The sequence below is a fragment of the Empidonax traillii genome, unplaced genomic scaffold (assembly GCF_003031625.1).
Source record: "Empidonax traillii isolate 1590-97213 ecotype Southwest subspecies unplaced genomic scaffold, ASM303162v1 scaffold244:size1524873, whole genome shotgun sequence".
Taxonomy (NCBI): domain Eukaryota; kingdom Metazoa; phylum Chordata; class Aves; order Passeriformes; family Tyrannidae; genus Empidonax; species Empidonax traillii.
In genome coordinates this window covers 488,670-510,813 of record NW_020955437.1, presented here as the reverse complement: position 1 = coordinate 510,813, position 22,144 = coordinate 488,670, and the positions used below count along the sequence as shown (strand labels likewise).

Here is a 22,144-nt window from a genome sequence, read left to right as displayed (position 1 = left end):
CAGTGACTGGATTCATCTCCCTAGACAGCTCAACTGCTTCTCTGATCAACAGAGAAAAAAAGGTGCCTATAGAAAGAAGCGGGGAAATTCCTCCCATCCACACGGATGTTCAACACACAGAGAGTCATCTCTCTCTCTCAAAGGACCACTGAGTGCACGCAGCATGCTCATCATAGACTATATATCCAACTTTCACATTTCCTCCAGATAAACCCCACCAGAGAATGAAGAACAAGCTCAGGCATGTTGATTCTACCACTGTAATGCTTAAGGTACATAGGTTTGAACAAAAGTAGGCTAGTGAGGTAGAGGCTTTGGCCATCCAAACAAAATGGATGGGCAGGCATTTCAAAAAGTCACAGAAAAAGTTACAAAATGATTACTTCATAGAACCAAAGGCTGCAGGAACTGAATAAAAGTTCTTTTAAGAACAACATGTCACTTCCCCCTCCTCAAACATAAAATCTCCAAGATGTTCTGACAACAAGGAAAAAATTAAAATGTACACATATAGATTTAAAATGCCTTAATTTGGGGGGGGGTTGTTAGTTTCTAAATTGTTTACTGCCTTAGAAAACTGCAAATAAATAGACTAAGGGAACACACGCATTTCTATATGAGCAGTGTGCTAGTATTTATTTGAATGCAGTGCCTTATACTTAACTGCTAAAGTAACTGTTTACTTAAAGATTAAATAAAAGTGACAGCTGTCAAATTCTCTGGCACCGAGAAACTATCTTAAAGTTGCAAGTGCAATTTGATCCAACACATTCACTTATCATCCTGACAACATGAGTCTGAGATTCTGAAAACAAAGAAAACAGAATATTCAAAACACAGAGTAAAACACAGAATATATTCTTAGCACTTCAGGATTCAAAAAGCGTTTCAAAAAGAATTGGAATAATCATTCACCAAGCTCAGCTGGTAAAAAAGGTCAGATTAAAATCCATCTCAGAACTACTTACAGCTCCAGTCTTAACAAGACTTACCCCTACGCTCAGTTAACTTTCCTGCAGGTGTCAAACACAGACAAGACTGATAAAGCTCTCCAAGGTGCTGACATGGCAGCTAGATGGTGCTCGGCACCTTGCAGGAACTGCCCTCAGCCTCAGGCAGTGGCTTTATTTACTTCCTTTAATGACTGACAGCACACAGTGCTTCTCCAGAATTCAGCCAGAAGCCTCCTGAGTGCTAAGTTTTAGGATAAGATAACTTTTACTGTGCTGAAGATTCAGCCAGGATTTCTGTTCCCTGCCAGCCTCTGCAGGTGCTGTAAGGCAGCCCTCCTGCCCTGCCTCTCTCCTCACACAACTCTGCACCCATTTACCTACACACAGCTCTCGACACCCAGCCCTCCGCACTACCAGCCCCATGACAGCCATGCTAGGGCACCAGAAATCTCAACATCTATTACCTGCTAATTAAAACAAACATAACTCAACAAAAGAACCCCAAACCCAAGTTAATTTTCCTATGTACATAGCTTAGAAAACACCAAAAGTTAGAGTCAGAGACTGCAACAAACACCTACCTCATTGGATCTTTTTATTATCTTGTCATCTATGTCTGTGATCCCCATCACCATGATAACTTCAATTCCAAAAAACTTGGTCATTATCCTTCGAATTATATCAAACCTAACATAGGAGCTGGAAGAGAAAAAGCACGAGCTTTTAAACATGCACTAGCAAAAAGAAACATAAACAAATAACCAATAGGACTAACAGCCACTGGGACAATTTAAATACCCCAACACTTGCAATAAAAAGATCTTCAGTGTATATAGTATTTTTTCTAAACCAGTTACCACCTGCACAAGTGTCAAGGAAATTTCCCTTGAACTGGTCTACCCTCTTCTGGCATTAGTGACACATTGCATCAAATTTTCTGAGTGTCTCCTTTTGTTGCATCTCTTTATTCAAGCACTGAAGGGCATCACAAGCCACGTGTGAGCCAAGAGATTCTAAGTGAATAGCACGAACCAAGATACAAAGATCAGGTATTCTTGAAATACATCCCTCAGGCTTTGTGTATTTTAACAGGTTTTCAAACGTCATGCGGCAGAAGATCTTTCCTAATAGCAAAGAGTAGCTGCTCTGTGGGTTGTTTTACTTACACTTGAGAATAAAAGTTATTCTCAAAATTACTCATGTTCTTTGTCACAAAACAGAGTATTTAATGCTGATAGATCAATGCATGTACAAGCTTTACAGGGCTGTTGCAGCTCCTTCTGCTCACAGACTCTTCGTTTGTAATTCTCAAAACACACTTTGACTGAGTAAAACCCAATTATTAGGTGAGATACTAGAAGGTGAGTAGAAACTCTGGGTCTGCCCTGCAAAGTGATGAGAACCCTCAGCCTTTCTGTGGGCTCTCTTTTCTCCAAAGCCAGCAAGGAGATTCAGACCTACAGGTTCCCATTTCACCCACAGCACCACACAAACTGCCAGTCCCGTGGCTGTAAGAGCAAAGAAGTGTAACCAAATACTAGAAACAGATTTGCACCCTTCCCCTTAGCTGCAAGTGCTAGGTGGTACCAAGGTACTGATTTATGGATGTGCAATACATCGTGCAAGAAAAGTATTTTCTGTTGTTGTTGTTTGTGCCACACCCACGTTGAGAAAAGACCTTCTGAAAGCCTTGCTGCCAGGGAGAGAGTTTTAATGAATAGCAGCTCAGGGGGAATAAGGTTCATCTAATGTGGTGACACAATTCCATAAGAATATTAAATTCATCTTTGGATCCTGTTCAGAGGAACAATGTCAGCATCAAAAGCTTGATATTAGATTTAACAGCCCTGCAGTCACTGTTCCCAGAGCAGACACAAATTTCACACTGTTCCCACTCCTCTGATCTTCCAACTGAATTGATGGAAGAAATACTGCAAGAGCCAGAGCAGATCTCCTGACACCTCAGAAACCAGAGTCCTTACTACCTCAGGACTGAAAATTAAAAAAGGAAAAAAAAGAACAAAAACAGTCAAAATCAAGGGGTGGCAGACCAGGTACAAGGGACTGAATGAAAGGTCTTCTCATGCTTGATTTTACTCTTATTTCCAAGCATCAAGCCAGGAACCTGGATGCCAACCAGGCTACAGCTCAAACCAGTACAATCAAGGTCAGTCCCAGAACTGAGGCGAAAAAATATTATTTTCCTGTCTTACTTTTTCTTTATATAGAATGGGTGTTGGATGTCATATGGAGGCACACAGAGCACCTGTTTTTAAGACTGGAAGTACAACATACTAGAAAGTTGGACTATTTAGAGAGATAAGAATGCCTTGTGGAAGGGAAGGAGGAGGGGAAAAAATAATAATGCCATTATTTTCAAATTCTTCTCAAGAATCTCAAGCTCTTTTCCATTATTCCTTTCTGCATTATTACCTATGCATTTGTTGTGCATGCCACAAGCCAAATGTAAGAAGGAGGGGGAAAAAGGGAATTCTAGTGAGAAGATAACATGTTGCAAGAGTACAACAAAACAATGGTATTTGACAAGAGTGGCACAGCACCAACAGTCACCGCTGCATTTCACTTCATGCTATTTCCCAGGGCATCTCCTGTCTGTAGAGCCGCCATCAGCAGCATACATTTCAGCTGTTCTATGGTTGGACCTAGCTGCTGGGGAGAAAACATACAATCTTAATAAATAAATAAATAAATAAATAAATAAATAAATAAATAAGTAGATCCAAGAGTGCTCCACTATCCTGAACAAATCAGCTGAGCACCAGGACGTCAACACTGACAAGTGGAACACCAGAGATATCGGAAAGCAACAGCCAACTCCTCCCATGCCAGAGGGTTTAACTGATGGGAAAAGAGAGCAGAAGGTCTTCAGTGCAGGCACCTTGTTGCACAATAACACTACAGGAACAACGTGTGAAGGTGCAGCAGAAGAAAGAATAATACATGGTGTATCTGCACGATACACCAAAGGCAACATTCAGCACTAACTCTTTTCTTAAATCAGCAAGTGAAAACCCAGGTGATGTGGATGTATGGCAAACCTCCACGTAATGAAAGCTTGAAATTGCTGTTTGGACACAAGATAAGAAAAGACGGGTAAGAGAAGAAGCAGAGTGAGCAAGGCCTCTGTACTCCCTCTTTTAATCAAATGAGTCTGAAAGTAGGAAAACTACTGACAAAAACAGACATTTAAAAGCTACAGAACGCTGCAAGACCAAAGGGTAAAATTCTCCACCCCTATAAACACTGTGCTTTAGACCCAGCAGCAGAAACAACTTGTGATGTACTGAGCATAACCAGCATTCCCTGTCTCCCTGAGCCACTGGGTAAGAGGAGGTAGAACTTGGGAAGGAGGGAGGAATGGAGGGAAGATGTTTTTAAGACGTATTTTACTTCTCATTATCCTGATCTGATTCTGTTAATAATAAACTTAACTAATATCCCCACTTTGAGTCTGTTTTGCCTGTGACAGTAGTTGTTGAGTGATCTCTCCCAGTTCTTAACTCATGAACCCAACGTTATGTTTTCTCTCCCCTCTCCAGCTGCAGAGGGGAGTGACAGAGTGGCTTTGGTGGGTACCTTGGCCTCCAGCCAGGGTCAACCCACTACAGAGTGGAATTTTAAATCTTCCCTTTCAGAGAACGAAGCAGCAGTTGTGCAGTACTGCAATGGCTCAACACTGAGCAAAATTCAACATGAGTTTCTGAATGAAGTTAAGATAGGACCAGAAGCTGTGAAATCCCCTACATTAAAAGGAATTATTCAATTACTGGAATGCACAGTATCTCATCTTCATTCAGATGGTAACTGAGAAAACTCTGCTCTTCCAAAGAGCCCAACACATCTTGCTTTTTAAGAATGAGGAGGCAGAAGTTCAAGAGCAGCTTGAGCTGCTGCAACTCCTCTCAGCCTCACAGGAACAGTGGACACCCTGCATGTCTATTCATCAGGCATGTTCTTTCAAAACAACCGGCAGCAACTTTCTCTGGTGTATTTAAAGTACTTTTTGATAGTTACTTACAATGAAGCTGGTTTACTATTGTAATCATCCTAATGAACTACAGAGAAGATGTGCTGTTCTGGATCTTTTTTTATTTTTAAACATAGTAAGCCACCGAACTCCTACTATGTAAAAAGGCCTTTAATCTACCTGGGCTTTGAGATTTAAGAATTGATGCTAACCTTAAAGTATGTTTTCAATACTCAACCCTGTACAGCTTTTCCTTAGTGCCTACACAGTGCCCAAACTAAATCTGAGGTGAAACTATCATTTTACACTGCTGAGAGACTCTTCTCCAGGACCATAATTCCCTTGTATGAGAGGATGCATTATGCTGATATGATTTGAAACAACTCACCCTACCCAGACAAACTGTGCACATTTCCAACACTTCTTCCCAACACACACACATTTGTCTCTGCCTGAGCCGGGCAGCACCAACAGCCCCTTTATGGGCTCCCCCAGCCCAAGAAGAAAAAATACATAACAAACAGACTTTTGCCCTTTGCACAGCACGGGAGGTGAAGGGCCAGGCCTGGTGTCCCAGTCCCAGCTCTGTCACCTGGCCATTTGCCAGGGGCCAGGGATGCCCCGCACTCCCACTGCCTGGCTCCTGCCTGGCACCCCACACTCACCAGGCGTGCCCGAGGTGTGCCTGGTCATACACCGTCGGCCCGCAGCTGTACCTGGGGAGAGGGGGCAAACAGAATCACAGAATTGTTAGGGTCCTGTGGAGATCATCTGGTCCAACCCCCTTGCCAAGGCAGGGTCACCTAAACTGGGTGACACAGGAACATGTCCAGGTGGGTTTAGAGTGTCTCTACAGAGCGAGGCTCCACAACCTCCCTGGGAAGCCTGTTCCAGTGCTCTGCCCCCCTCAATGTAAAGAAGTTCTGACTCACGTTGAGGTGAAACTTCTTGTCTTTTAGTGCATGGTTATTGATCCTTGTCCTGTCTCTGGGCACCACCAAAAAGAGCTTGGCAGCATCCTCTTGGCACCCATCTTTAAATTATTTAATAAATGAGGTCCCCTCTCAGTCTTCTCTGGACTAAACAGGCCCAGCTCCCACAGTCTTTCCTCATACGAGAGATGCTCCAGACCCCTCCTCATCTTTGTGCTCTCCGCTGGACCTTCTCCAGTAGCTCCTTGTCTTTCTTGCACTGAGAAGCCCAGAACTGGGCACGGGAACCCTTTCCGGACACCAACTGCGGCCGTCACCCCGTCACCCCCACGCCCGCCCGCCGCCAGGCGCTACCAGGTCGCCACTCCCTCCGTGGCCAGCACGAGCGGCTCCTTGCTCCGGCTCCGGCTGTTGTAAGCCACGATCCCGCAGTCGCGCCCCGCCGGCGGCGCCCACTCCCGCCGCGTCCCCGCACCACAGCACCGCCGCGTCCCCGCCTGCCCCTGGCCGGGGCCGGGGCCGGGACCGCGGCCGAGCCCGCAGAGCCGGGCCGCCGTCGCCGCCCCGCGCAGCATGGCCCGCACAGCGCCGGCCGCGGTCGGGGAGCGGGGCCGCGACACAGCCCGGGCAGGACGCGCGGCACAGCACGGCGGGCACCGCCGGGGCGCAGGAAGGGGCGGCGCCTGCGGGCGGGGCCGGGCCGGGCCGGGCCGGGCGCCACCGCCGCCGCTCGCTGCGCTCCGGAGCGGGCCCGGGGTGAGTGCGGCGGGCGGGGGAGCTGTGGGAGTCGGGCTTGGGTTTGCTGAAAAGGACTGTGGAGGCTTGGTGGGTGACAAGTTGACCGTGAGCCGGCAGTGTGCTCTTGCGGCCAGGAGGGCCCACGGTACCCATCGGTCAGCAGACCGAGGGAGGTGATCCTGCCCCTCTGCTCAGCCCTAGTGAGGCCACATCTGGAGTGCACATCTGTCCAGTTCTGGGCTTCTCAGTACAAGAAAGACAAGGAGCTACTGGAGAGGGTCCAGCGGAGAGCACAAAGATGAGGAGGGGTCTGGAGCATCTCTCGTATGAGGAGAGACTATGGGAGCTGGGCCTGTTTAGTCCAGAGAAGACTAAGAGGGTACCTCATTAATAAATAACTTAAAGGTGAGTGCCAAGAGGATGCTGCCAAGCCCTTTTTGGTGGTGCCCGGAGACAGGACAAGGAGCAATAACCATGCACTAAAACACAAGAAGTTTCACCTCAACGTGAGTCAGAACTTCTTTACATTGAGGGGGGCAGAGCACTGGAACAGGCTTCCCAAGGAGGTTGTGGAGCCTCGCCCTGTAGAGGCACTCTAAACCCACCTGGACATGTTCCTGTGTCACCCGGTTTAGATGACCCTGCCTTGGCAAGGGGGTTGGACCAGATGATCTCCAGAGATCCCTTCCAACCCCAACAATTCTGTGATTCTGTGAATCAATTTTGCACTGCCTTTCAGGTCAGGGAATGGCTGGCAGCCAGTTAGCTCCTGAAAGAAAAACACGGTGTGACATTCCCAAGCTGGAATCTATTAAATCACTCTCAGAAAATACTTCTGCACACCCCGACTCCCACATATCTGTATAAAGTCCTATCTCACCTGAACATCTTCAACAATTACATGAAGTACTGCTGGGTACTTGGTGAGGTACCCTGGGCTTTACCCAGCTGACTGTCAAGGTCAGCTTTCATTTCTGGTGTCACAAGTTAAGGGTGAATGTTTTCTGACGATGCTTTTCTCATCTCATTGTGATTTTCTTTTTTCTTTCTTTCAGAGCATACGAAGAAAACAAAGCTTAACAGCACCTTGATCCACTTTGGACACTGTAACTAGAATGAATAAAGGAGTAATGGAACAGACTTAAGGGTGCTGAAAATCTTTTTTTAACTAACACCTTGTCTTCAAAAGAAACTATCAGCAGGTACCAAGGAAACAAATCAGAACTCTACAAACATATATAATATGGTCACAAAGATGATCAGAGGGATGGAACACCTCTCCTATAAAGACAGGCTGAGAAAGCTCAGGCTGTTCAGCCTGGAGAAGAGAAGGCTCCAGAGAGACCTTGTAGCAGCCTTCCAGTACCTAAAGAGGAGGAGAGCAACTTTTTACATGGGCACATAGTGATAGGACAAGGGAGGAACAGTTTTGAACTAAGAGATATTTAGATTAGATGTTAGGAAGAAAGTCTTTATTTGTAGGGTAGGGAGATAACAGAACAGGTTGCTCAGAGAAATTGTGGATGTTCCACCACTTGAAGTATTCAAGGCCAGGTTGGATGGGGCTCTGAGCAACCTGGTCTAGTGGAAGGTATCCCTGTCCATGTCAGGCAAGTTGGAACTGGGTGATCTTTGAGGTCCCTTCTAACCCAACCATTCTGTAATTCTGTGAATATTTTCCCAGATATTTTTCCAGCTTCTGACCAGATGACATCCTCAGCTGAATGCCTTAGGGGTTTTTTTGGCTCCCCTTCCCCTCAGTTTTTGTACCCTCCCATGGTAGATTGCTGTACCATTAATTTCTCTGGTCTCTGTGAACCCACATCAACTTCAGCCTTTGACAAGGAATACTGCAAGTCGACTGCTGTAGGGAGCATCCTCTTGGCATGTGTTGAAGATGGAACTGTGAGCTCTAGTTGCAGCCACCCTTGCTCTTGTATGAGGAGAGTGAACTGTCAGTGCCAGCACATGTTGTCTATCCCACTCCAAAGTGTCACTTTCCATGTGAGCCTCTAAGTAGGCTGTTCAGAGCAGAGCTTTTCAGGTCTCCCAGACCACTGTGTTACCTTGTTGACCTTTGGGAGGAAGGTAATACTGAGCAATCACAGCCTTTCTTGACTGGATGCTGCAGGTCTGCCTGGGGTGAGCTGCCTCACCGAAGTCCTTGTATTGTTTTCTCTTGTATCTACCAGGGACAGATTCGATAGATTTTTCTCATATGTAATAGAATCATTTAAAATTTGTCATTTCAACAATCTTAACTTTTTGATCAAATAGGAAACCTAATTTATGGGCTTGCTAATTTGAAGCTATCTAGATGAAACTGAAGACACCATCCAATAACCTTTGTAAATGTTTACTTTATATATTTCTCAGGAAGCTTCACAAGCCAATTATTTCAGTTTCCATAGTGAGCTGGTTTTGATGTCTTTGCTGTTCCACACACATCTAGGTAAGAGTTGTCATTAACTCTGTTGTCTTCTTTGTTCCGTATGGTTCCAAGCACTTTGACAGAGTCCAAGTCAATACAAAGTAACAATGGATGTTTTTTAGTCTTAATTCCAGATTTAGCTATCATGGATGAAACTGCTAACAGCTCAGAGGAACGCAGGAGCTTTCTCCTTCCCAGTGCTTTCAGAAGGCTAAGTGTCTGTGCTATCTAGACTGGCTTTTAGCTCTTAGTCCAGAAACCACTATGTTTTGTTATAAAACGTTACTTTCTGATGGTGGGAAAGACCACAATAATTAAATGTCTGAAATAAACGGCTAACATCATTCACTCTTGAGATTTGTTTTAATGTAGTAAAATATATTCAGTGGAACAGTGGAAAGTATTCTTCAAGCACTGAAGTACCCAAATAAAGTAATTTCAAATAAAAGCAAAACTAATCCTGGTAGATTGGAACAATAAATTAATTCATTTTTTAAAAAAAACAGCATTCTCAGAAAAAACTGGTCTGTGGCTGTAGCACACCTCCACTTATGCCAGCTATACCAATAGCCTTATTCCTGGCCTAGGACACAAGCAGTGAGACAACAGTCACCTACCAGAGAGGCAAAATAGCAGCAAAGGATTTTCTGCCTCCATCAGGAGACCTCTGCTTCCACCTGGAGTAGGAGATACCTTTAGAGGTTGCCAGCAGTTGGAGCCAGGGTACACCCAATTGATACCAGACCCGGGCCTCCTGTACTCCTGTTACTTCTGTATTTTCTGAACAGCCAGTAAGAAATGGGATCTGCAGAGCAGTATATCTCTAAGTCACAATCCCACTGGGGCATGGTGTCTGAGCTTCAGGTAAACTGTTGTTTCAAGGGGACACACATGTATGTAATATTCTCAGGTCATCTTATGTTTTTCTTAGGAGGCGTTAAGGCTAAAACTTCCTTTTAAATAAAAACTGAAGTTAAATTAAAAATAAAAACTAAGGTAAAGGGGTGACTCCTAAACACCTTGGAATAGGTCTAGATGTTTTCTGCCCCTTTATCTGCACATGCAAGAAGGCAATGTTTCCCTTTCATCCTTATCAAAAGGGAAAAAATCTGTTAGCAGCACAGCTGTGTGTGCTGTCCACCAGCAGCACACATGGCAACGCATCTGTGGGAGGCAGGGAGGATCTCTGGGGATTTTAGCTCACCTGGCTCCTCTATTTTCCAGTTTACAGTCCCAGGAGTACCTACAAGATTTGTCCCTAGAGATAAGATCAGTGGGCAAATCCCAGATCATGTTTTGTATCATACATGAATAAAGCTAAAAAATCATTCTTCCTTTCCATTTAGTATTAGGATACACATGCTTTGTAAGGTTTTACGGTTTTCCCTCTATTGCTAAAGGTGTTGTATTTTTCTTCTAAAAAATTAAACCATACTGGCTTAGAATTTTTGACAGAGGAAAAAAAGGCTGCATTTGCTGTGTTATCAAAGAGCGTGTTACCAGTATCTGTGGCCTTTCTTGTCATGTTCTAGTTCAGGAACCTGGCACGGAAGCTGACCCTGAGAAAATAAGGTAGGGAAACATTATAAAGACAAACTACAAACCAAAAGCAAAGATGAGCTAAATCCACTGCAGTGGATGAATTTCTCTTGGTGCTCTGTAGCACTCTATAATAATACACACATTTTGACTTACCTTTTGTAGTCCTTTTAGTTGTACAAAATCTAGGTGCATACTGGTTTGTTTCAGAATCTTGATTTTTAAAAGCAGAATAAAAATTGTCTCAAACTTATTACCAAAAGCTTGGCTCAGAAATATTGTAAATGTTGGGTGACCATTCCACCAAATATTCACAAAGTAAAGATGTTGTTGTATGTACGAGAAATTATCTTGAGATACCTATTTCAAAAGGGTGATTCTGGGGAAATGGAATAAGACTGCAAAAGAAATTTCACTGGTGGACATAAAGAATCAAATAAACTTTTCTGCTTATACCAAAAGTGTAGTAGTTTTTAGCATCATCTACTACTGTTCGGACAATCTACCCATCAATTGCTCTGACAAACACTGCCTGTTTTTCATCACCCGAAGTGTTTGGGTCCTGCACCACGGTTGACAGAAACAAGCCTGAGGATTGGTACGAATTCAGTCACAGTTCCGACTGGTGTCTTTGTCGGTGGTTTCCAATTGTTGAGGTATAGCTCTCTTGAACTCTCCAAAGAATGTGGAGCCCATGGAATATGCTGCCCTTGATCTGTTTTGACTGTGTTGACACTCTAGGAACACAGATGTACTTCTGTCTTGGCCTTCTACTGCAATACATACTTACTAGTTCCACTCAAGAGTTTTTTGCTCACCTTTAATGCCAGATTAATGCTGTATAAGCTCACTAGAGCTTTGGAGGTGCACCAATGCAGCAGGTGCAAGAAAGAGATGGCCAGTAAAAGAGCATCCAGAAAACAGGTGTGAAAAGAGGCATTGAGTGCAACTGTCTTGGGGCAAGCAGAAGAGGTGAGCTGTAGCCAGTGAAATCCTTAAGTAGGACTTAATTGATTAAAAAAAAGAAGTTTAGAATGGCAGGCCTGTGTTAGGTAGGTGTTTGGGAAGTTCGCGAAGTTCACAAAGTTCTTGAGCCTTTACTGGGAAGCAGAAAAAGGAGAAACTCAACTACATTTGTTTTCTAGATTTTGAATACATTAATCTCATATCAGTTGCTGACACAAATGGGTATTTCTGGCCCAACTATCCACTGCACAGCCAATGCATATTGCATGTAAGTGTGAACCATGGTTTCTCTGCTGGTTTTCATACTTGGAAACCTCAGCTCTGCTCATCTTGCATGTTAACGGTTTGCACTTTTGTTTCAAAACCTTCAACCACAAGCAAAATGAATAGACTTGTAAAATTCTATTAACATCAGGTAAGCATTATGTCCAAGTCAGCATGAACTTAGCCTCAAAGAATAAACAGACAAACAAGCAAGGAAAAAACCCTCCAACTGTATGTAACTATAGAAGAGGGATTAAGCGATTAAATGGCGTGGAAACAGCAATTCATTAGCAGGAATAACTCATCTGATTCATCTGTGCATATTAAGTATAATGACCAAAATCAGAAGACGCTATCTTTTCTACTAAACAGAGACAGAGCCATAATGATTACATAGTATTTCATATAGTAAAATTCAGCTAAGGCAGAGAAGGAGGAAGGAGGCAGACAGAATTCCTTGCACCAGCTATCCTGTTATATACAGTATCTGCATATTGTGGAACATGCTCAGAGGTTTGGGATCCTCATATGAAGTATTCTGAACTTTACTCTGATGAGCTGGAATAACAACTGGAACAACTATAATTACTAAAATATTTATATGTTATATGAAGCATATAATATTTTATATATACATAGTATGTATATTACACAGTAGTTGCATGAGTTGTTGGTCTAGTTATAGGTTCCCTTGACTGCAACTGCTGTGAGTTTAGATATCTAGAAAGGTAACAGCTTCCAGAAACTTCTGAAAACCCCAGAAATTCAGGTTCCTAAATAGGATTCTTTATAAAACAGAGCAAACGAACTTGGGAGCAAGAGGAGAAGAATTAGATACTTGTATCCTCTAGTGAAGTAGGAAGGAAGAAAGGGAGAAGGAAGAAAATGAAATCCATGAGTCTCTTCCTTCTTTGACATATGACAACCACTTCTGCTTGTGAGTTCTTCACCAGGGTAAGAAATGGGCTCCTGGTTGGAAAAAAAAAAAAAAAAAATGTTCTGAAACTCCATTCAAAATCTCCCATCTCTCACCTACTGTAGTTCAGAGACAAGAGGCCAAAATAAAAAGAAAGAGGAGGAAAAGCAGAGATGGGCAATGGGCATCAACTCCACACCTTCCTATATCAGCTATACAGAGCACTGAGCATCTTCAAAAGGGGATCTTCAAAACAGATACTAAATGCATTTACAGGTGAGCTCAGTCCCATCCTTTCTTGAGGACTTATGCAAAGTTCGATAGTGGTTTTCTCTCTGTCACTCTTGTACTGACATAGGAGAAGCTAACAGGGGATGATCTAGTAGATGGCACTTATAAGAGGCAGATGAATACCAAGCTCAGTATCCTCAGTGCATCCAATTTATCAACACCTTTGAGATGATTACTTAAGCTTAGCAGGCTGCAGCTACACTTCAAAGTTTCCCTTCCTAATTTTATCTATAAGGAGGAGGGACAGAAGTTCCTATTTACTAAATTAGCAGGTACTTTTACAAACTGATTTCTCATTTGTATATGTAATTACTACTGTGTGTCTAGAATGATGATTACTTTTTTTTTTTTTCCACAAGAGTTACTCTTTTTAGGAGTCATCTGAATTCTTTTCAGATGTCTTGCCTCTACTGAGTCATAATTATTGGCTTGGGTTCTCACACTACCCAGGGGACTGTTAACTACCTTTAATTGCTGACAGCGGCTCAGCTTCTTCAAGGCACAAGTGAAACAGGCTCTAACTACCAAAGTGATGCCAACAACGTGGAACAGGTGTCCCCAGGCCAGTGGTGCCATCAGACAATTCCCTTTCTATGCCACCACACACAGGTCCAGAAGTACTGGCTTGGAGTGCTGCCTAGATGCTATAGTGCTCACTCTTAAGTTAAAAACCTAAGGTCTTGCGTATATGAGGTTTACAACAGCAACTCTTTTTTTTTTACAGCAACTCATGAAAACAGAAAAGGAGAGGAAGAAAAACCGAGAGAACTTACAAATATCTTCAGAAAACAAGCAACTGCCCTGTGACACCTGCCCGAAGAAGTGGGTCGGAGTCGGATCAAAACAGGCTTAGTCTATGGTACCGTTTCCACTCCTCAGAATTATTTCGGTACCGGCTCCCACTGGAGGGTGCGAGGTATCGGCAAAGGGCTGCCTGTGCTTCCCTGAAAACCCAACTTTGCGCTTTCAGGCACCGACTTGATGATGGCAGCAAAAACACTTCAGGGGGGCTGAGGCGAGGGAGTCCCTACACACGGGCCGCCGCTCCCTTCACTCCCTGCAACAAGCAGAGCAACGCCGGTGCCTCACCAAACAGCGACTGCACCAGCAGGTCTGGGCGCTCAGAAGTGATGAGTCAGTCCCCCCTAAATTAGGGGACTGCCGATGACGTCTGCTAAAAAACAAGAGCCAGAAAGCGCGCGTTGTTTTGCTCCGCCGGAGCCGAGGTTGGGCTTTCCAGCCCCGCCTTCCTCAGTCCCGGCGGAACTGGGTGCCCGCGGGCTCCGGGACATGGCAGCGACTGCAGGACACAAAGGCGCTGCTGACCGACAGCAGGGTCCCTCCGCACGACCGGCTCGCCCTGGCACGGAAAAGGCGGGCGGCACGGGGCTGTACCCGGGGCTCCTTCTCCTTCTCTCCCTCTCCTCGGCGGCGCTCGCGGGCCTCTCCACCGCCAGGCTCCCCCACAGCGCAGCCCCCCCCCGCCGTGTCCCGGCCCTCTCCGCCCGCCGCTGCGCGGGACGAGGGGCGGTGGGATGAGCTGTCCGGGCCTCCCGCGCGGCCGCCCGGGGGCCGCTGGGAAATGTAGTCCCGCCGTGTCCCTCACGGCTCCATTTTCTCCCCGCCGCCGCGGCAGTGCGCGCGCGCAGCCCCGCCTACCCCTGCGGGCGTCACCGCCCCCTCGGCCGCGGCCGCGGTATCCCGGGCAGCGCGGTCACAGCTGCGCGCGCCCGCCCGCCCGCCCGCCATTGGCCGAGGGGGCCGCGGGGCGGGACCCGAAAGGCGCGGCGATTGGCTGTGGCGGCTGTCAGGGTGATGGCTGCGGGTGCCCGCTGAGCGGGGAGGGAGCGCTCCCCGTCCCCCTCCGCGTCCGGCGCCGCGCCGGGCACAGCCCTACCCGCAGCGCGGGGGGGCGTCGCACCGGTCTCAGTGTCCCTCTCTCCTAGGAAAGCCCTTGGAGCCGCTCCTTCCTGGGGCGAGCTGGCAGAAGGCAGGAGAGACTCCTCCAAAGTCCCGGTGCCCTACCGCAAAAGCATCCACCTGCCCCCGCTACCCGCCCCAGCCTCCCCGCGGGCCGCTCTCCTCGCAGCCTCCACACAACTTCACCGGAGCCTCCGCCTTCCCCGGGGCTTCCTCCTCCCCACGCCCACGCCGGCCCTGAGCCGCCCGCCCCCTGGCTCGGACCGCATCCCCGCCGCCTTCCCTCCCTCCCTCCCCAAACGTGAGTAAGGGGAGGCGGGCCGATGGATATGCGGAGGTTCCGGGCGGGGGAAGGGAGCGGGTGTGTGCGGTGAGTGTGTGTGTGTGAGTGTGTGTACACAGCGCTGGGAGGGCAGCGCATGCGCCCTGCCTGGCGGGGCCGAATGTTTCCCAAGTGTTTGAAACTGGTATTTGGGTTTTCCACGTTGGATCTAGCGCGGCGTATGGGAGCGAGGAGGCTGCGTTGATATCGGCGGGGAGCGGCGGCGGCGGCGGTGAGGAAAGAGCGGGGAAGGGGGGAGCGGAGGAGAAGCGGAGCAGAGCGACGCTGGCGCAGGCAGAGGGGCTGCCGCTGCCTCTGACAGACACTTTGCAGAGCACATTTTGTTTCCAGATTGTTTCGGAGGAGCTGGTTTAAGCCCCCCTCCTTTCTCCTCCTCCTCCTCCCCCCCCTCCCCTCTCCACACACACACACACACACACACACACAAATCCCTCTGATTGTTCCTACCACCTCCTTCGTGAATTACCCACAACGACAGCCATTCAATCAGCTGCTGCTGGCTGTAGGGGACTAGCGGAGGGTGTGTGTGTGTCTCTCTCCCCCTCTGTTTCACAGAAGAGGAGTCAGATGTAGCTTCCCTCGGTTTTTTTGGGGGGAGCTACCGAGAGAGGTGGGCAGGGAGTGAGCCCTTCATCGGGGTTACCGTCTTTGAAGGGAGCAGCACTTGCTCTCACACAGAGAGAGGTGTGGGGAAGGATTTTTTTTTCTTTGCCGGATGAAAATGTTGAGTCCTGCAAACGGAGACCAGCTTCACCTAGTGAACTATGTGGAGGATTATCTGGACTCCATCGAGTCTATGCCCTTCGATCTGCAGAGAAATGTCTCCTTGATGAGGGAAATTGACGCCAAATATCAAGGTAAGTGCTTTCTATATGTGTGTGTATGTGTCCGTGTGTGTGGTATGGGGCTCGGGGGGGGGAGGGTGTCTTTGCCTTTCTTTTCTTCAGAGCTGAGCTTCGGCTCCTTTTGCCCCTCTGCACCCCACAGGGATGGTAGTTTTATTTTTGGGGGGTGAAAGGAGGGAGAAAGCCGGGAGGAAAGATCCGAGGAGAGAGAGGGGCTGATCTGCAGCGTTAGCTCTTGTCATGGGGCGGAACAAAAGGTCTCCGGCTTCTCTTATTAAGCAAGGACTCTGCTTTTCTGTGTAAATTGCTGGCCAAGAAGGCGGGGGCAGGGAAGTGGGGTGTGCAGTGCACAAAGGGGGGCTGTCCTTGGCCATGGGGCTGAGGTGCAAGGATTTCGGGGTACGGAAGAAAGTGCTGGGTGGACAGAGAGGGAGAGATTACAGCACAACATTTAGGAATGTACAGTATTCATTATGGCTGTAGTAGGGGAGAGAGGCAGCTAGTGAGGGAGGGAGGGAAGGAGGGAGGGAGAAGAGGAGAGGAGGGTTAGGCGAGAGTGGGGGGCAGGGTGTGCTTTCTTCGCTCCCTCCTCGGTGGGTTTCGTTTCACCCGGTGAAACAGCCCCGCTCCGGGGGGCAGGACCGGCGTGTGCGGTGTGAGTGTGGGGGTTTACGGTCGCGTTTACGGCTCGGCTGAAGCGCCCCCTCCCCTGCTCGTGCTCGGGGCACGCCGTCCCCGTCCCCACGGGCGGAGGAAAGGAAGGGGAGGCCGGTCTGCGGGACTCGGGGCAGCTTTGTCACTTGCTCGCTGGCGTCCACTCGGGAAGGGGGGAGGGGAGCGGGGGCTTTATTCGGTGCCGCTGGCAGCGCTGACAGCCGGGGTACCGGGCGGGGGAACCCCTTTTCCCTCCCCGCGCCCCCATGCATGTGGCCTTAGGGGCGGTGGGCAGCGAGCCCTGCCTGCCGGTCCCCCAGCAGCTCCTCTGGCAGCCCGCCAGGGGAGCCCGGCAGCTCTTGGCGGAAGGGTCCGAGGGAAACTTCCTCGGGAGCCTACGGGGGGCTGGCCGGGCGGGAGGGGAGGAGAGGATAAGAAAGGGCAGGGCGGGCATTATATCCCCAGCCGCCACGTCCAGCGGGCACCTCCGCGCTGTGCTAGGGAAGGGGCCGCCTTGCGCTTTTTATAGACGCCGCTCGTTAGCATATCGCGTTTCGTCCCGCCCCCCGGCGGCGCTGATAGGGCGGGGCCCTCCCCGCGGACCGGCCGCGCGCCGTATTCCCCCACCCATTGGCTCAGGGGTCGCCCCGCCCCGCCGCACGTCCCGCCCGCTCGTGACGTCGCGAGAGGCAACTTTTCGGTGGGGTTGATTTGAATATCTCGGCCGGCCCCGGCTCGCGCGCTCTGATTGGCCGGGGCCGCCGCGGGGGGCGGGGCAGCCGCAGCCGCTCGGGCCGTGACTGACGTGTCCCCGGCAGGGGGGTGGGGGAGTCTGCTCCTCGCGCCTCCCCTAGCTCCTCAATGGCCGGGGGAGGGAGGGGCGGGCGCGAGCGCCCTCCGCTCGCCGCGATTGGCCGCGTGTCCCTGTCAGTCATTGTTGTTGCTCCCGTTGGTTCCTTTGGGTTCCGGGCGGGGGCGCGCGGCGAAGGGGGCGGGGCCACTCCGCCCTCCCTCAGGCCCCCCCGGTTCCGCCGCGGCCGCGGGACCGCCGCCGGTTTCCTGCCGGAGAACAATGGCGGCTCCGTCACCTCCGGGGCGGCCCCGCAGAGGGGCGGGCGGGGGCCGGACCGTCACCTGTGTCCCGCCCGCCGTCGTCCCGCGGTGTCTCGGCCCCCGGGAGGCTGCGCTGGAAATAAAGCTCTAGCAGCTGTTCCCCCCCGTCCCTCCCCCCGTTGTAATGGTGTTTATGGTGCCGGGGGAGTGCGTTCGCAGATCGCACAGAACGCGGCGTTCTGCTCCCGCTGCTACCGCAGCGCACGGGAACGCGGTTCCCTGGGATTGCCGTGAGCTCAGCCTGCCGTGAGCCCCCCGCGCTGCGCAGATGTGACTTTCAGTGCCGCACTGCTCGAGCTCGCATTCTGAGCATCCTTTGGCCCCGTTCACCCCGTCTCCACACCGAACATGTCCGTGCCGCGGCCGCCCCGCGGGATCCCGGATCGCCGGATCCCGGATCGCCGCATCCCGCCGCCGCTCCTGCAGGGCAGCGCTGCGCCAGGAGAGGGAGCGATGCTGTGGTGTCTGTGCGGCACTAGAGGGGAAGTTTTCCTAATGCCCAACTCCAGGCATAAATTACGTTGCGCTATCGAGAGAGACTGTTCTCCGTAGAAGATGCCCGCCTACCAAAATCAGATGGGTTAAGCTGATGGCACCAGTCGAGTGCCAGAGCTTCAAGCATTAAACTTGTGCAATATAGCCACTGAAAAAAACTAACTCTGCTTTTTCAGTCTTCCTGAATGCTCAATCTGCTATATTCAGCCACTGTTTCAGTGGCATCTTGGGTTTGACTTTCCTTTTTTTTTTTTTTTTGGTAGGCTTTTGATGTTGTTTTGGTTTGGGTTTTGTTTGTTTGTTTGTTAGTTTTTTAGTTAAAGGGAGAAAAAACAAATGCTTGAGATGGTTAATAAGGTATCAAAATACCGATTTGGTCAGATGGGCTATATTGCAGTATCAGCTGACAGGTCGTTCTTGAACAATGTGTGAAGCACGGGCTGCAGCTCTAAAGTCCAAAGTAAAGCTTGTATAATATTTCCATGTCTTCACTGGAAATTAGGATCACATGTGTTCAAAAACTCTGCCCAGGCAAGGCAAAACCTAAATCACAGGGTAACTGTTAGTTGGGTATGTGCCACGTTCTCCTATTAAAAATAAATAAATTAAAAGTTTTAAAAAGTTTTGATAATGCTATTTGCGTGTATGAGAAATTCTGGTTTCTGTTAGATGAATTAAGGTCAAATTTTATATCTCGGTATAGTTTGCTTCTCTGAGGCAGAATGTTCTGACCTGTGAGGAAGGGAAAATTCAGAGAAGGAACGAGATGCAGGAAAAACATTCTGCATGTTTTTGAGGACTTAATATGGAAATGCTGAGTGTCCTATCTGCTTTCGTTGATTTGAGTATCATAACAAAATTCAAAAACATCTGCTTAAAAATAGATTTCCTGAACCATTCTTGAAACTTTAAACACTTTTTGTGAATTGTTGTTTTTTACAGACTGTTGGAACAATCCTTGAGGCGCAATTCAAAATCTAACCTATTTTCAGTGCCAGCATTTTAAATTAAAGGCTCTAACTGCTTCTGTTGTTGCCTATCATCTTTACTGTTATCTCCTAGCTTTTTTATCTCCTTCACTGCAGTAAATATTTAATGAAGGTAATATTCCTGTGTTTTAAAAAATAAGCGACATGTATGTTACAGAAGGTGTAGGGAGGAAATAATCTAAACATCTTGGATATTGTAATCATATCCACGGATTTACATGGCCTCACATTTTCAGCAGAAGTAGCTCATCGGTATTGGATCAAACTTGCCATAGCTTAGGGTCCGGACCATGTATTCGGTGCTTCTGCATCAGCTGTCAAGTAACCCAGAATCTGGCTTCTCCACTGATCTGTGCTTTCTTTCTCTCCCACTCTCTTTCTCCCACTCTGTCATTCACTAAAAATGTTAATGTTATACAGAAAATATCCAGTGATTTCCTCTCTAATTTTGCAATCAGTTTTGGAACTCTCAATGGTATGTGTATTTGTTTAGTTAGTTCTTTATAATTACTGAAAATTTTAAGGGGAAGAATTAGCAACATATAAAAATACTCCTTTTTTTTTTTGCTAAATCAGCATTTGCATTCTATTCCTGTGGGACCAGCTAGAACAAAAGTAATCCACTGGAGTCATGAGCCACTTGTCATGTATCAGCTTTGGGGAATCTGTCTTTGATCAGCTTTGCACTTTACAAAAAGGTGTTGCTGTATGGAAGGAAAACTATGGGAAGGTTCTGTTAGCTATTCTCCCTGTCAAAAATATTTATAGCTTTTATTTCTTCTTTTCAGAGATTCTGAAGGACCTGGACGACTACTATGAAAAATTTAAACGAGAGACAGATGCTGTGCAGAAGAGAAGAATGTTGCACTGCATACAGAGAGCCTTGATTCGGAGTCAGGAACTGGGGGACGAGAAGATCCAAATCGTCAGTCAGATGGTGGAGCTTGTTGAGAACAGAACGAGGCAAGTGGACAGCCACGTGGAACTGTTTGAGACTTGTCAAGAGACTAATGACACCACGGGAAACAGCGGGAAGGCCAGCCAAGATAAGTCAAAGAATGAGACAATCGCGCAGGCAGAGAAGCCCAACAACAAGAGATCGAGGAGGCAAAGGAATAATGAGAATCGAGAAAATGCCTCAAACAATCACGACCATGATGACATCACCTCAGGAACACCAAAGGAGAAGAAAGCGAAAACGTCCAAGAAGAAGAAACGATCCAAGGCTAAAGCAGAGCGGGAAGCTTCTCCCCCTGACCTTCCTATTGACCCTAACGAGCCAACATACTGCTTGTGCAACCAAGTCTCCTATGGAGAAATGATAGGATGCGATAATGATGAGTGCCCCATTGAGTGGTTTCACTTTTCGTGCGTGGGACTCAATCATAAACCAAAGGGCAAATGGTACTGCCCCAAATGTAGAGGAGAAAATGAGAAAACTATGGACAAGGCATTGGAGAAGTCTAAAAAAGAAAGGGCATACAATAGGTAGTTTGTAGACTTTTCATAGTGAAGAAAAAAACCACCAAACCAGTGTATTTATTGTCAGTGTCACCTTTGTTGAGGTGAAAGGATTGTCAAATGTATATTTTTAAAGGAGGTTTAAAACTAAAGCATTCCTGTTACAGGGACGGCAATAAGCAATTTTGTTTTTCATTTGGTAAGCTGTAACAAGAATGTGGTCTGTGGACCAATGTATTCCAAAAGTAAAGTTATAAGAATATTTGGGTGTTTCTTAAAAGCTAAATTAATAATTTTTCTGTATTTCTTTTTTTTTCAGTGCTTGTAGCACTCTGCCCATTAAAATTTTGATGACAAATATCTCTGATATGTAATTTTGTTTTCTTTAATAAAAAAATGTTATTTACCTTTTGAGCAAAATTGTTAAATAGTTTAACCACCTGGTTGTATCTGAATAAAACTACAGTACATTACAAATGTTACTTCTTTTGGTGATAAGCAGTGCAAGAGCAAACAAAAGGAGGGTAAAATTTGGTTCCTGCTACAAAGTGTCAGTATAACAGTTCAATAGCAATGTTTAAATAGGCTTAGGGGATTATTTTTTAAAACAAAAAGTTAATGGTTAAATTTTACACAACAAATATTTTATATGCTGGCCAGGTACCACAAAGGCCATTTTAAAATGATTGAATATGTTTTATATTTAACCAGGAAGTGGTTTAGTAATGAGACATAACATAAATGAAGCTTTATACTGTCACAGATAGTGGTGTAGCAATCCTTAATTTGTTTAAGTTGTATAAATGTACATTTTAAGTGGAGTTGCACTTACTGTATTATATTTGGAAATGCAGCCAAATGCCATTGTGTAACCAATGTGCATTTCCTGCTGTATGTATGAAAATTGTACAGATGTGATATTAAGAAATAAATGAAACTACTTTGACAGTTTGCTTCTTTAGCAATCATGTTTAATGATCATTCATATAGCTTAAAAAAATAATCGTCTTTAGCCTTAGCAGCTCCAGCAGGCTGCTGCTGGAAAGCCTGAAACTGTTGTAGTGGTAACCAAATTACAGTTCTGATAATGAATCTTCACAGAGCAAGGTTGTTGGAGAGCCAAAATAGCATTCAACTTTCCATCCAAATCTTCTCATTTTGTGCTTGCAGTCACTCCCAGATCCAGACATTTTTCTGAAAATCAGTAGTATGGAGCTGGTCTTGTTCAGTTGTTTTTATGCTTTTTCACTATGGATATAAATTACTCCATTTTTGTTATCAGCTGAAGGATCTTTTGCATTTCAGC

The 22,144-nt window shown here is 47.1% G+C and overlaps 2 protein-coding genes across 5 annotated transcripts in view; one reads left to right on the top strand and one right to left on the bottom strand.

Annotated features, from left to right (window-relative positions):
• The window catches only part of CARS2 (cysteinyl-tRNA synthetase 2, mitochondrial), a 43,972-nt gene extending 29,654 nt beyond the window's left edge, over positions 1 to 14,318 (bottom strand). The window contains exons 1-3 of one of the 4 annotated variants that reach the window (XM_027888687.1): positions 6,228 to 6,330; positions 5,607 to 5,657; positions 1,535 to 1,652 (exon numbers count right to left, since the gene is read on the bottom strand). In XM_027888687.1, the coding sequence (XP_027744488.1) occupies positions 1,535 to 1,618 (84 nt within the window). In that variant the 5' untranslated portion in view covers positions 1,619 to 1,652; positions 5,607 to 5,657; positions 6,228 to 6,330. Of the gene's footprint in view, positions 1 to 1,534; positions 1,653 to 5,606; positions 5,658 to 5,974; positions 6,199 to 6,227; positions 6,331 to 9,659; positions 9,676 to 13,791 lie in introns of those variants that run through there. The other 3 variants (XM_027888683.1, XM_027888684.1, XM_027888685.1) reach the window with 3 other exon arrangements.
• Positions 14,319 to 14,873: 555 nt separating this feature from the next.
• On the top strand, positions 14,874 to 21,786 carry ING1 (inhibitor of growth family member 1). The gene is made up of 3 exons (XM_027888689.1): positions 14,874 to 15,239; positions 15,434 to 16,138; positions 20,166 to 21,786. The coding sequence occupies exons 2-3, from the start codon at positions 15,997 to 15,999 to the stop codon at positions 20,867 to 20,869; spliced, it is 846 nt and encodes a 281-aa protein (XP_027744490.1). The 5' UTR covers positions 14,874 to 15,239; positions 15,434 to 15,996; the 3' UTR covers positions 20,870 to 21,786.
• Positions 21,787 to 22,144: the final 358 nt, after the last annotated feature.

Bases quoted from the DNA above. Each gene is read 5' to 3' on its own strand.
- ING1 (XM_027888689.1), top strand. From the start codon at position 15,997: ATGAAAATGTTGAGTCCTGCAAACGGAGACCAGCTTCACCTAGTGAAC. The intron at 16,139-20,165 runs GTAAGTGCTTTC...TCTTCTTTTCAG, and splicing joins AATTGACGCCAAATATCAAG to AGATTCTGAAGGACCTGGAC.